The sequence below is a fragment of the Nestor notabilis genome, unplaced genomic scaffold, assembly GCF_000696875.1.
Source record: "Nestor notabilis isolate BGI_N333 unplaced genomic scaffold, ASM69687v1 scaffold14417, whole genome shotgun sequence".
In the NCBI taxonomy this organism is placed as follows: Eukaryota; Metazoa; Chordata; class Aves; order Psittaciformes; family Psittacidae; genus Nestor; species Nestor notabilis.
In genome coordinates, this window is record NW_009938051.1 from 47,511 (window position 1) to 63,215 (window position 15,705).

Sequence of the window (15,705 nt, forward strand, 5' to 3'; positions counted from 1 at the left end):
TTCATTAGAGATGAGGAGAAATTTCTCTTACTGTATGGGAGTCCATATCCAACCATTGCTTTTTTCCCCAATTTTGGATAGCTTTTGGATGTTTGTTTTCCATGTAAATCACATGGCTGTAAGACTTGTATCAAATTTATGCAACTTTCCTTCAGTTCCTTGCCTTAAGATAAAAACATTCTTTGTTATCAATTTTACTTCACTAAAACTCAAGTACTCTCTAAAAGTGAGATCTCATTATTTGGATGTGGCCAGTTTGTTTCTTCCATTAGCACATGTAACTTCATAACAGCAGCCATCAGCAAAGCCATTGCATCTGGAACATGCAAGCAGTAGAAGGCAGGCATTGGCAGCTTTGTGCAAGGAAGACAGAACTTCGACAAAGTTCAACTCTACAAAAGGCACTTGCACACTTTCACAAGATTTGAATATGGGAGCTTTTATATCCATTGCTCCCTAATTCCAATAGCTATTCCCCCTACACGTGGTAGGAATTTGTGGCGTTCAGCATGACACAATAGCTTCACAGCGGTTCTATTTAGTGAAGCAGATTGCAGGGGGACAGGAGGTTTTGCATCGTTTTTCTTTCTTCTTGCCTCCTGTCCCTTCAGAGAAAAGGCATCTATCTTTCTAACAGCAGATGAACTTTCCAGTCTATAGCTGGCTATCTCAGCTCTAAGTCAAATTTCAACCACAGGCATGTCAACATTTCCATGTATTGTTTCATGCCATCTATGAACCTTAGAACAAAATTTATCAGTTTACATCTGCTTCTCAATTGGAAGTTCATTTGTAAATAAGTTAAAAGCCATTATGGTTAACAGCCACCTACTTTCCCAAAACCTGACCTAAATCCTTAAAAGACTTTCTAAAGCAAATCAGAAATGCATGTCAAGTTGTCCATTTGGACATTTATTGCTTAAGCAATAGTAGTCTTCATTTTCGGAGCTTTATTTAAGTACAAAAAAAACCCAAAACTGATCTACACAGTGTCATCTTCTCATAAAAAGCACTTAGGTTTCAAAAGTAGAAGTATATGGATAATATTCTGTATTTTATTTCTGGTAGTCCATACTAAATAACCTTTTAAAATTAAAATCAAACATTTGGTTGCAGTAAGACAAGAATCATCACTCTTGACTGGCCTTCACACACACCAGATGTTGGATGCTCTTCTTGCAGCTGGCTCAAAGTTCACAAGTGACATGTCGCAGCCCCCTGTCTCGTAGAGCGTAGAACTGAACTTACCTATTAAAGAAAAGGTCAAAAGCAGGTCAAAGTTTTGTAATGTTTCATCCCACTGGCAGTAATTTCTATTTCACTTATTGCTGAGATCAATTTAGACATCCAATTTTACATCAGTATCAAAATATAAAATATGATTACACATTAATGTGTCACCAATGCAGACAAGACATTAGCTACTCAATGCTCTTTTATACTATTTTACATGACATATATATATAGCAAACTGCAGAACTGAACTAAGTTTTAAGTGTTTGTATTTACAAAATGTCACCATCAACACAACAAAAGCACATTGTGAGCCTTTTCCCCCATCCCCTTAGAGGATAAGTAGGCAAACAACTTGCCATGATCATCTTCAATTCTTCCTCATCCTTCCCACCCACAATAGAGCAATCAGTAAATCCTTCACTATCAGCATAAAGAAACATGGCATTTAGTTAAAGCAGAGATTCCTCAAGTGCCCTGAACAAAACTCTTTTGAGGCATACATGTCTATTTGAAAATAAACACAAAGAGTGAAAGCAGTGGCTAGAGATGCTTCATAAGTTATACCTGTAGAAAAACTAAAAGAATTGCAGGCATAGATTTTGTCTGTAAGAGAAGCAAGTGCTTCAGTGTAAGAACAGAAGACTGCAAACTAACATCTCAGTTAATCTGTTTGGAGTTACTAGAATTCCATTAACCATGATTTCCTAAAGTTGTTATAAAAAGCTTGTTGAATGAACAATATCAATCTATTCCTAAATATACAATTAGCAAACAAGAAGCCAGATATTACAACTCAAATGATAAATTACCTTACAATATGATGTTTTAGAGTGCCCATCTCCCAAAACAGCCTGATCAGAGAGATAAGCATTGCAATTTCCCCTGAAGGCTGGGTTCAATATATTTCAGCTCTGAATGCAAGAAGCAGAATTTGAAATTGTCATCTGATATGAAGTGTTCTGCCAACTTCTCCATCTCTTCTAGCTCAAAACCCTTCTTAAGCCATGATGCAAAGCATGCAATATTTTAAGATCTGCTTATACAAAACAAAAAAAGGAATCCCACTTTGGAGTAACTGAAGCAAAAACTATACACCTCTCAGCTGCATGTCTTGCAGCAATTTCTTCTTCTGCTGATTCAGAATAACAAGCAGACCCAGGAGAAATGCCTAACAAGATCAGAGCTTTGAGTCTTTCCCCCTTCTGTAAGGGCACAACCTGCTTCTGATACTGTTGGTTTTTTTGACTTTTTTATTTTTTTTTTTTGTTTGGGTTTGTTGTTTGGATTTTTTTGGGGGGGTGGGGGTGGGGTTTTTTGTTTAAACACATCTTCAGACCCACAGCCATTCAAGTCCAACGTATATGTGTTTTAAAGCAAAAAAGTTAAACACCTCAAACTGGATGATTAAAGCCAGTGAAACTAAGGAAAAACACTGGTATGTTGAGTCTATCTTCATAAAGCTTTTTACCCTCAGAAGAGGCACTTCAGACCAACTATACCCATACCGCAGATGTGCTAAGACCAAACATTCTGACATGAGTCAGCTGCATAGTTCAGGAGTCATGTACAATGTGTGTCAGAGCTCATTAACACAACAGCTCTCTCTCAATATTTAATTACCTCTGCTACAGGCCTTTGTAGGGAAATACAAGTTGAAAGCTCACTTGTTAAAAGAGGTTTCTTCCTCAATATTTAAGGTTGTAACAAAATGCTTAGTTAAATAACTTTTGGGTTTTCATGCATAGTGTTGTAAACAGTGGTTACTGTTTAGAATTTAGAAGTTTATAATTTAAACTAGAGCAAGTCTTTGGGAATCTTCTTGCCCACAACTAATAACCAACCTTAGTTACACAGGTCTCTCTCTTAAGTGCATCAGTAAAAAAAGAATTTCAACAGCAAACATGAGGGTATTAGATAACACATTCCAGGTTCTAGTCAGGACAAAATTACACATAATTGTAATTTTGGGGAGGGGGAGAAAAATCAGCTGGACAAACAGTCCTTAGGAATCCTTAGAATTAAACTTTCAGATTTTTAAATTAATGAAACTAGTCATAGAAGTTAGCCTATGCTACTTTCAAGATGTATCTTTGATTCTGTCAAAATGTATAGCAGCAATACAAATGCAGTAAGTACTCCATAGCTGTGGTGGGATAAAACAAACCTGGTTAAGGTTAATAGAGAGGTAGCAAGCAGACAGAACACTTAATTCCAATTGTTTACACACAAGCTGCAAAACAGGACACAGGTTTTACCATACTTGCAATTCACTCCCCTACTTTACATGGGCTTCCTATTACAAGGTAGCTGTCAAGAAAGGCATGGCCTAAAGAAAACAAAGTTGCCTGCCCCTTTTTTGCTTTTCCTTTGGTTTTTTTTACATCATAGGTTGGGGGGGTTGGTTTGTTTATTTGTGGTTTGTTTTGGTGTGGGTTTATTTTTTTTTTTCTAAATCAAAAGGCTCACCAGAAAAACCTCAACTCATCCAGATTAGAAAAGATAACACGACTACTCAGTGCTGCTGAGGATGCAAATCCTAGGGTGTGACTGGATATTTTATGGCTGAGCTCCGAAGTCCCATCAATAAAATCATTTTTAAACTGTGTGAAATAACAGCAGCTTCCTCACAGCACAGTCAGACTCTAATGAAGCTTCTCAATGCTCACAAGATTCAGTATCCATGGATATATCTAGCTGGTTTAGTTACTTTAGTCATTTTCTGTCACTCCCATTCCTGACTGTCCCACAGTGTTCTGAAGAAGCTTAAGAAAGTTTGTCCTTTCTCTAAGAACTGTTGTTACTGTGAACAAATGGCAGACTCAAAAGTTTATTTTACAAATGAAGAAACACAGCCAATAGCATGTTTATCCACTAAACAGAAATGCTCATAACTCCCATCAGCCCCCAAAGTGAGGGCTGTGAATTCTTAGCAAATTTAAGTCCCCAAACAATATTCTATTTGGATCACGCTACAGAAATAACAAAACAAAGTCATGCATTACTCAGGCACACAAATCCAAAATGCACCTTCATTGTGACACGGAGAGGAAAAGACAAATGCACTTCCTTTGAAACAAGTTTTCTTGTTTCAAAAGACAAATATCTCATCACCAAGTCCAGAGACAACCATGTAACAGTTCACGTTGTATGAACTGGTGTTCCCACAGTTACAGGAATCAATGAAAGCAACAGGTTGATGAGCTTACACAGACAAAACCTGGAAGACAGCAAGCAGCTCAGGCTCCAATTAAAATGGTGCTCTGATGGTTTCTTCAGCTAAGATATTTTCAGCATATTTCCTACTTTTCCAGCTAATAAATACTACTTTGTTTCAAACCTCTCAAACTAGTTCTGAATGGCGCTAGAAGTTTTTGACATTTTGAAGTCTGCATCATCATTAGATCAAGAAACAGCCATCTACTACTTGTAACAATAGTTTTTAAATCCTAGTCAGCCAAACCAAAGCCATCAGAACTGTAAAACCCTGTAGCGCGCAAAGCACTATCATGTCCAAAGGTCAAAATTTTACCTTCAGCTGCAGTATGAAAGTGTCAGAACACTTTATTTTTTTTTTTTGATTTCTATATGAAGTCTGTCAAATACAGTAACTTACAAACTATGCAGAATTCTACAGACTACAACAGGGCCATTTTCAATACGAACAATGGGAAGTATTTTCTACCTGTAGCTTTGAAAATACTCCCCCATCTAACCCAAAGAAATTACACCTACTTAATTATAAAAAGGTATTGAGGAACTGAGTCTAAATTATTTTTAATCAACTAAGTAATCAGTGTATGCATTTATTTTTAGACAGAAGTTTGTCTTTAGGACCCTCCAACTGCTCTCAGCAGTTAAAATACTTCAATAAATCTGAAAGATTATTGCTTGCATAAAATTGACATAATCAGAAGTCCAACATAACAGGGTAATTGTACTGTAGAACTCCAGATGACCAGTTCTCTTTCATCACAAACCCAGTATTCCTTAGATTTAAAAAAATAAAATAAAATAAATAATCAGTCAGCCGAGGTCAAAAAGTTATTTCACCCAGTTTCAGAAACTGGGCATCTGTTCTAGTAACTCAGTACATGGATTCCTAACTACCTGGCAAATTCTAACAGCTAGAGCCCTTGCTGCAATGACTGAAGAGTCCCTCCCACCCATCACCTATGTGTCTCAAGAATCAGTTATCACTGAGAATAAAAGACACTAGCACTGCCGCACTGTGCTCCGAAGATTGTCATTCACTTAAAGTCACAGTATACATTTTGTTGCTTTCTGCATTCCTATTATATTAATCTTGTCTACAAGCATGGCAATTGGTGTGCCACCTTTCCTTTCTGTCCTGCATGCCTCCTATGATTTACTTGATGTTTGCTGCTGCACAATAAGCTTCTTTTCCATCCTTTCAAGTTCCTTTCCCCTCACCCTTCATGAAATAACCATGTAATTAATAAAAATCTTTCTATTTCAAGCCTGGAAGACTAAAGATAACGCCTCAAAGCATCTCTTGCCTTATTCTCAGGACAATGCCCAGTTGAAGACAACCATACAGTTACCAGACTGGATGTAGGATGGGTATAATAGAATAAAGGTCAGCCTTTGTAAAAATAAGCCACAAGAATCAAGTTAACAGACAAATCTTTAACACGAATAAAAAAAATTAACATTGTGTGCCTTGTTAAAAGCTGCAGCTTGACATCAACACTTAAGTGGAGAAAGCGTAGAAGCAGATACTGCATTGGTGCATAAAAAAAACAGGAGACTGGGGGCTTTGAATGTCAATTAACACATGCCCTGTTTGTCTTCCAGAAAAGCTGGAATATACTAATAGAATTTCATTAAGAATATAAGTTCTCACTTGCACTGTACAGAGATACATAGTCCTATCTGCTGCATGTTCACTTGTACTTCCTGTTCCTGAAAATCAGGTTTTGTTTCCATATCTTTTCTCCAGCATCTATTTTTTCTACCCTGGGCAGTTACAGCGATTTCCACAGTGACAAGAAACTGGCCGTATTGCCTGCATAGCTTTGATTGCATCAGAGTGACAGTAAACAGAGTAAAGAAAATCCAAAACTGCTACCCTCCCCCACCTCTAAGCCATATACAATCTACACTAAAGGAACAGAGGTCATCTTTCACCGTGAGGTATTTTGGGACAACACAGCAAAACCAACAGCCTTAGACTTAAGGGAAACAGAGCAGTAGTGTTACTTCATCCCTGATTGACAAAAACCCCCAAACCATATACCAGTTACAAGGTAAGATACTCTCCCTTGTCAGGCCTGATGAAGGAATCATGCATGTGGACGTTTGCACCATTTTGCCAAGTACTTTAACAAAAGATAGAACCTGTCACACAAAGCCTGTTACACAAACTAGAAAACTTGATTTTCGTAAAGCAGTACAAACAGATGTTGCCTGCAATGGCTGCTTTCACTCATGGAAGGTTTCTAAACAGATGCTCAGACCTTTGAATTAGAAATAAATGCCTATTATACATCATATTTTTAACAGATCAGATCCTGGAAGTTTTCTGCCTCCCAAAGGCCATGTGCTGCCTCATGTAGCTATGAACACAGTACAGACAAAATTTCAGAAGAATTCAGCTATGCAGATTTCTGAATATATTTCTATGTACACCAAGTGCAATGAATATACCTTTTTAGAGAGCCCAAAGATAACGCTGAATGTCTTAAATGTCCACTTTGATTTCTACTACAATACAATATCAATTCTTGACTAATTCAGACTTACCTAGATTGTGTATTAAATCATGAATTCTGTAAGACTTGATTGTATTATTTAGGGTAAGAACCACCAAATCCTTAAATACAGTAATGGTGGCTTTAAGAATAAATCTCAACATTAACCTTGGACAGATGTAGCCAGTACCCCTGAATTTCAGAGTTATATTCCAATATTTCAAACAAGAAATGAGTCCAAATAATAAAGAAATTTGTAATTTCATGTGATAAGCTTTCACAGTTCATAGACATATACAAGAATTAAGATAGAAGTCTCAATTTTTCCATCTAGAAGCTAGTAGAGCCATAATCAGATTGTGTGTATTTAGCACATCTGTTAAGTTTCATAAAACATTTCAGCGATTGTCAGGGTTATTTTCAGTTTTGCTTATATTCAATGTTTCCTTATACTGCAGCTAGATGGTACAGATGAATGGCAACTTGTTAGTCAAACTCATACTTAAAGGGGTACCACAGCCTGGCAACTCTTCCCCACGAGTGGAGTTACATGGCAATTCACTTATCTTTTAGCACTGGGTTACAGCATGGTCTGAAACAAGTGTTTTGTCAGGGCTCTGAGTTAACCTGTACTTTTAGGTTACTACAGCTGACAGCTACTCAAAATACTGTCATTAGTAACTGTCAGTTCTAAAGATACCCATTTTAATAATTTGAGGAAGAATTCCATATTAATGCTGAAGTCATAAGTAATTCAGGCCATGTACAGATAGCTGCCAAGATCCCTGCAGGAGCTTTTCCACATCTGCCCCCACACCACTGTGTCACAGGGGATCAGTCACTTATTATGACCATCTTAGCTTCCTTCTCCCTAGCATTTCTATTAGCTGCATAGAAGATAATAAATAGTTAAAAATACTACATAAAATAGACCACAAAGAACTAAGGGGCACAGTAAGGCTCCATGAAATCATATTTGATGTAAGAAAGAGTCCGGATTTTCTTCCAATCTCAAGGTCCTAAATTAAGATGTACACAAAAAATAAAACACTCGTTTACACAAGGATTTCTTTTTTGAACAGCAACTAAGCAAGACTCATCTAAAAAACAAACAAACAAAAAGCAAGATCAAGAATTCCTAGGTACTGTAATAAATACTTCTTTCAGGAACCAGGAGATCCCCAAAGTTGGTCACAATCTCTGCTCAACTACCTGTGACAATGCAAAAAACTTGTGAATTACACGTTACATCATTTGAGTCATGAAAGCTCTCACACCATCACTACTCATATCTACACATCCTCAGAGCGTTTCCCATCGTGCGTTTGTTAAAGAAAGTGCCTGCAAAGGCGACTGTGAAAGGCAAGGAATTTATGAGCAATATGGCCGTCTAAGAAACACAGCTACAAGATTTCAGCATCAGAGCTAAGCCCAGCTGCCTTTCCCCGCGTTATTACCGACACGTGTGCCGCATTACAACTTCCATGTCACCAAGGTTACATAAGGCCTGCATACCAAGTTCATCGTGCAAACTGCTACCACCTACAGCAGATGCAGCGGCATGTGATGCTTCTAAGTGGACACTCCCATTTCTCACCAGCAAGGAGGCGCTAGCGCCGAGCACAGCTGCCTGGGAAGGGGAGCGGGACTGCACTCTGACCTGGGAGGAGGGCTGCTGGCCTTGCTGACCATCTTGAAGGCTACGAGAAAACACGGATTGGGGACACATTACCGGGAAGAAGAGAAAGATAGCTAGAAGTGAAGCAAAACAAGACTTTTTAGTTTAAAGAGGAAAACTTGCAGGAGTACAGCATTAAGAACCCACTTACTAGGGTTAAGATAACCCATGAATTCCATATAACAGTATTTAGACACTAGTTATGTCAGCAATCCAGAGATACAATTCTTATCCTACTCCTTCGAGGCAGTACTGCTGTCTAACATCTTCCCAAGTCACCTTGAAGTAGTATATTCTTTTAAGCCTTAATTTGTGGGAGGTAAAGCAAATTACTGGTGGTTAGTCTAATTGTAGACTAACCTGAGGTATCACCTACACACAGCAGTGACTATTCCAGTCTTCTCACAATAGTTAGGGACTTTTTTGCTCATTGAGCTGACTTGCTCAGCTGTTCAATTGGCTTTGGGTTTTGGTTTTTTTTTTGGTCACAACAACATCACCTTTCTTGCTATTAATCTGCACTCCAACTAGAAAGAATCTTTAAGCTTTGTTAGTAGCCATAGACTACCACAGACCTTGTAGGTAACTGTAGTTAAAACATTTGAATTCAGAAACCTTTAGAATGTTTAGAAAACTTTTGCCAATTAATGATTCAAGTCTATTTGAAGTTATTTTGACAGTACAACAAAAACTTCATTAATCAGTATTACTACTGCAAAGAAATTCTTCCATATTCAGACACATACTTGCACCTAAAAAATAGGTTTTAAAAGTCAGCTTGGGCTTCAGAAAATGTGTAAGCTTACAAGCCATGAGAAGACACTGCTTGAAAATGTTAGTTCTCCTCTTCACAGCCTTCTCATTGCAAAATTACTTTATTAAGCTTCAAGATCTTTTTTAATAGCTTGTTTAATATTAAACACAGCAAAGTATCAGAAAACATGATATTTACACTTGTCTATATCACATCCTACTTTGCAAGACTAGTGTTTTTCTTATCCTTCGTTTTGTGCATTTAAAGAAGTTACATGTCACAGTCAGTAGCTGTGAGACATGACAAAATTACAAAATAATTTTTCAGACAGAAGAATTTATACTTTAAAAGGACTGTGGAAAATATCTTAACACTCTCTCCAGAAGAGTGTCACCTGTTGCTTTTAAAATGTCACTATTTACAGTGATGCTACAGTTAGCAAGTGAGGCAACTGAAAAAAAGCTAGATCTTACTAAGTGTTGAGGGGTTACACCTAATGTACTTGCTTTCAGCAATATTTTCTAGAACATCTACTTTTCATCTACTGGAAAACAAAACATGGATATAAGAACAGGTCTTGAGCAAAGCTCATGCAAAGTAAAGCAGGCATGCACACAGCTTAGAGTAAAAAAATGCAATTCATTATTTATTGTATTATAACATATCTTAATCTGAACTTTAAATTCAGTGTTTTGCTCCTGTACACAAGGCTCTCGGCAAGCTAACATTGCAACAAAAGCCCTAAGGAAGCTCACAGATGTGCCAGCCTTCATTGTGTCCCTCCAGTATTATCAGCAGCATCAAAACAATTCTAAACAATAGTGCTTTCCCTTTAGTAGCTATGTATCAAAAGGTATATTCAAAGTTGTCCTTTCAGTGGTTATCCATCTGTCACAACAACAAACCCAAAACAGACATTAATGGATTGCACTAATATGTAAAAGAGATATCCTCTGCCTTATTAGTCAATTATAAAACCAAACTTCTGCTTCAGACAGTCACTTATCAGATAGTCCTCATCTAAGAGACACATGCATACACCACTGACTACATAGGATGCATATTTAAAGTGCCCAAAACACTGTTGACATGTAGGCAGGACAAAAGCAAGGTAGTTGTTTGTTTTGAGGTGGGTTTGGATTTTTGTTGTTTTGGTTTTAAGTTGCCAGGCACTCTTGTGCCTAATTCAGCATGAAACCAGCAGAATTTACTAAACCAGGTTTTACTTAAGTGTCTACCATTGCCAAACACATGTATATAATGCCATTGTTTCTTTTTGTTTGTTTCATTCCAGAGGGGAAATAAAAATTAATTGCAATAATGGGCAGGAAATATTAAAAAAAAACCCAACACAACAAAAACAAACAAACAAAAAAAACCACAAAAAAAAACCCAAAAACAAAACCAAAAACCCACACCAAAAATCAGGTTGAACTCAACAGGTTCTGAAGTAACATCCTCACAACATCCAGTATTATGCCAGAGTTAGAGATTAGGAGATTAAAGTCTTGCTGGCAAGAATACAAAAGTAGTAACATCAAGGCAACAAAAGATTAGTAAATCTAATGCTGTTAGAAGTTTAACATCTGAAAGCACATGGATTAGCAGTATGAGGAACTAGCCTGAGGCAGCTCACCACTAGCATATATAAGTAATGCTAGTACAGTTGTAGTGATATTTTTGAAGAGATCTTGATGATATCAAGCTTAAAAAAAAAAAAAAACCCAAACCCCCCCCCCCAAAAAAAAACAACCAACAAACAAGTAACACACCAGAAAAACCCTCTTTAGTATTTTTTCACATTTCTTCCTTCTGCACATTATTCTAATGTTTAAGGGTTTCTTCTTCCAGCAACACATCAAACTTACACTAAAATTAAGCTACCCATATAAAGGAAAGTTTTCAGACTATTCATCTAGAAATCACACAGTAATACATACAATTTTTCAGATACATTCCACAGTTGGTAGTTTAAGTGGAATTTATGTCAAACAAATCTGAAAGCACTTTGGTGCTTGGCTGGACTATGGCAATTTAAATCCACTCCAAAGGCCAGCCATTTAGCATCACAAACAATGCTTTGAGCAAAGTAACCTCACTAAGTATTCAGTTCTGAACCTATGCTTATAATACAAGTATTTTTATTAACGTGCCATTGTGTCAGAGAAAATTGTTTGGATTTTTATATTTAGAAAGTAACAAATTTAGATAACTGGAAGATACATAGAGGAAATACAAGTATTTGATCCACTTTTTCACCCTTGCACATCTTGTCTAATTAAAAAGTTCCATCAACTTCACTTTTCCCCGTGATCTCACAATGAAGTCCAGCTTAAGCCGTAGGAACCCTAACGATCGCAGTAGTGTGTAAAAAAATAAGGCAGCTGTAAGCCTTAGTTTAAAACAGTCCTTTATTTACCCTACTCTCTACCTATGAACAAGAAACCTCAGTTTTCTGGCTAATGCACAGTTAAGCAGTTCTGATTTGTCTGCACAGCCTCTTATGAAATAATACACAAACCTATACTACCCTGCCTTAGAAAAAAACAAAAAAAAAAAACCACAAAAAATATCAGAAGCAAGTGAATACAACAGAGAATCAGCAAGTGATCTAAGAGAATGCAAAGTTTTAGCATCCTGGACTATGAAGTAAATCACCAACTTAAAGTTGAACAAGCTATGTTGAGCAACGTGACTGTATTATGTGAAATGATGTGACTGCTGCTACATACTGCACCAGCTACTGAAAACGTAGCCAAGTAGTTTCAGTACTTGATGAGGCAGAAGTCAATCTTTCATTTGTTTGATTTTAGGTACCATTCTTGCAACCCTCCTCTTAGAAACTTAGTCCTTCGTTATTTTAGTGCTGCCACAAAAATGACACAATTCCTTCCCCATCCTCTAAGGATTTTCTTTTTATTTGCTCAGTTTCTATAGCTTTTTCCAGTTAAAAAAATTACACAAGCATTCCTGAAACACAAAGGCAGACTGCTCCTATTTATTAAAGATAGTTTAGCATATGAATAAAGATCCATTAAAAATACACAGCATATACAATTATTTCTTATTTACATATAACTGGAAGAAGAATTACTTTGATATACAGGGCTGGATATTCCTTCCTCTACAGGCAAGGATCTGCTAGCCAGACTCTCCAACACTGTGGGCAACCACAGGATTGAAAGATTTTAAAAAGCAAATTTAAAAACTTATTGTGGTTGCTGCTTCTACTGCTGTCAAGCTGACAGACCAGAGTTGCTGTATGTAACATATCACTAGGCTCAGTATTGTTAACAAATGTGCCAGTGAAGGTTGGGACTCCTGGGATACATGTACACAGTAAATTTTAAACATCTCCAAGGTAAGTGCCACATGATTAGATTCAATACCGTGCATTCTATAGCAAAGGCATGACTATTAATTTATTATGTCCCTTTTGCTGTAAAAAGATGGAGGATGTCTATACAATCGTTTACCTGTACTTTAGATTTGGAAACTTTGCAGGTACACTTTAGCTCTTTATAATGTTCTGCCTTTTTTTTAAATAATGCTTATCTCTCACTATCTAGAGGCATGAAAAGTGATTACAGTCCTAGTTCCTAATGCATACTTTCTTAAAGGAAAGAAAACCAAAAGGAGTGGTGGTGAATATTTTCTTGGGTTTTTCTTCCTTGCTTGAAAGTAAAAGCTTCTGAAGTTTTTGATAAAAAACACTGAGTCTAGGTTTGTTAGCATTAGTTCATTTTGTTATCAATCTGGTATCAGCTGTAACGTGTTAGAGGCTGGCTATCCTACTCATTTTGAAAATAGTGCCACATATACATGCACAATTCAACAAGCCCACAGTGACATGCAGTGACAGCTCAAGGAGGTTATGGTGGGGAAGGAAGTAAAAAGTGCTTTTCTGGCAACACTGGTGGGTGTGGGGAGAAGTGGTCTGCTGCATGCATGCTAAATATGGTGGAACATTTAGATACCCTACCTGAGGGGTGATCCGATGAGCAATGTAGGAGGGGTAGGGTTACTCCCTGCATTGTGCCGGCGTCGTACTGCCTGACGCCTAAATGTGCTGCGTTCACGACGAAATGAGACAGTCTCCTCGCTGGCTTGTGCTGCTGCATCAAGACAGACTTTAGGTCAAATAAGAACCCATCCTAATTACGTACACAGTAACTTCAGACTCCTTTCTTCCCCCTGACCCTCCCCAAGTTAATGAACTTGACTTGCAACAACAAAAGTAGCTTACGCGCTGACTATATGAATAACCTCACTCAAGACAGGATCACAACACACAATTATTAATAAGAATTTGGATGGTTGGGGGGTGAGGTGTGTTCCTGAGTATACAGCTTATTTTCCCCCTACCCCCACATCCCAATAGACAGGTTGCAAAAATGTTGTCTATCCCACGTCTCTTCCATTTACACAAGGCAGGAAGAGACAAGACTGATGTCTCCCTCTATCTCATTTAATACATAATTAAAGGAGAAGCTTAAAGGACAACAAGAAAGGTTGTCTGCCACTCCTCACCATAATATTCTCTTGTCAATTTTATTATTTCTGCCAAACAGGCAAGGTTGAGGTTAACCTCATAACACCTCCTCAGCGGACAAAACAGAGTTGCTTTTTCCTTCTTCCTCATAAGCAGCAAGGGATACATATTGCTCATTTTAGATTAAGTTACACTATGACTTGGAGGAGCAGGGGGTTGAGATTAAGTGAGAGAATAACTTTTGTAAGGATTTGTGGTTTTGTTATTTCAACTCCCCAACACAAAGAAAAGCTTTTATCCACTTACAAAGCAACACCGTAAAAAACAATTTTGCATGTACCCCAGGGAGCCTAAGATTTTTCCAGATTGACCTCTAAAATCTACATGTGCTCCCTAAGCTTCACGGTCTGAACAACTTCGGCTCTGTACTGTTTCATGATGTATCTACAATCTCAGAGTCTTCCTCCCGAACCAAGGAAGCTACTACCCAATTTGAATGCAGAGCACTGGAGAGCTCAAGTGAATGGGTCAGAGAAAATAGGTTTTGGCAGGCAAGTGAAGGAGGAGGAGGGGAAAAAAAACCCCAAAAAACAACAAAAACCAACAAAAAAAAACCCAAAACCAAAAAAAAAAACCAACAACCAAATCAAATTTGACATGAAGTCAGTGCAAAAGGAGAATCACAATCTTGAACTGGAAGTCACAACTTGGTAGCCAAGAAGCCTGTTACCAAAGTGAGAAAACCAAGGACTGTGTCGAGTCAAAATAAAATATAAACAAACAAACAAACCAACCCCAAAACACACACACAAAAACCAACAAAAACAAAAAAAACAAACAAACACCAAAAAACCCCCCAGAAAAACCCCACTAAAGGAGCAATGACTTTTTTTATGGCAGAAAGATCACAGGCAGAATGATCCATGTTTGCTTAAGTGCATTTCAAGTTACAACATTCCTGTCATTAAGCTTTCAAAACTTACCAGCAAAGACTAATGCTGGTCTATAGGGAATAGCAACCTACTACCGCTGCTGTGTATTACTGCCATTGCTCAGAAACTAAAGGCTGCATGGAACAAGAGTAATTCCAACCATGAACCACATGTTATCAAGTGAATACTGTATATGAAACTTCAATCCATAGTTTGCTTTAAAAGCTAAGAAGCTACATGAAGAGACACAGTTTAAGATCAATATTAAAGTTACAAGCATTTCATTACCAAAACATCAAAAGTTAAGGACATCCTGAATTCAGTCCTCTCCTTTATTTTCTGGAAAACTGCGGGATAGCACACTTTCTCCTTACTCCTCCACAACTGTTTTTGTTATTCTAAGCAAGAATAGATGATACTTCTTTTTCAGTGTATTTCAGGAAGAATTCAAGACATTCTTTTGTGGCTCAATATACAGCCTCATGCTTTGTTTTAATACACATTCTAACCTAATTTCTTCAAGGATTTCTTTATAGCTGTCATACTTGAAGTACTGGGAAAGACAGTATGAATCCTGATTTTAAGTTAACACACAAGAGGTCAGAACTGCCCACTAATTTCAGATGCCAACTTGAGAGCTCTATTTTTCCAGTGCGTACATCAGCATATAAAAACTCAGATATTCAGAACACAGCTTCCACTGACTTCAGATGCAAAAGCAATTCTGCACACTTCTGCTAATCAGGCCATAGTTAAACACCACAAAATAGAGAACAGTGACTAGCTTTAACTGAAATGTAAACTACTTGATTACCATTAGGATTGTAAACATCAGCATTACATCTTAATCACCATTTGCAACTACTTTGCAGCAGCCTTCTAGAGCGGTTATTCAAGGCAGT

The 15,705-nt window shown here is 37.5% G+C and overlaps 1 protein-coding gene across 1 annotated transcript in view; it reads right to left on the bottom strand.

Moving 5' to 3' along the window:
* The window catches only part of PCNX (pecanex homolog (Drosophila)), a 73,610-nt gene that overhangs the window by 41,435 nt on the left and 16,470 nt on the right, over positions 1 to 15,705 (bottom strand). Inside the window, exon 5 of the mRNA XM_010019138.1 lies at positions 1,158 to 1,248. Within this exon, the coding sequence (XP_010017440.1) occupies positions 1,158 to 1,248 (91 nt within the window). The remainder of the gene's footprint in view (positions 1 to 1,157; positions 1,249 to 15,705) is intronic.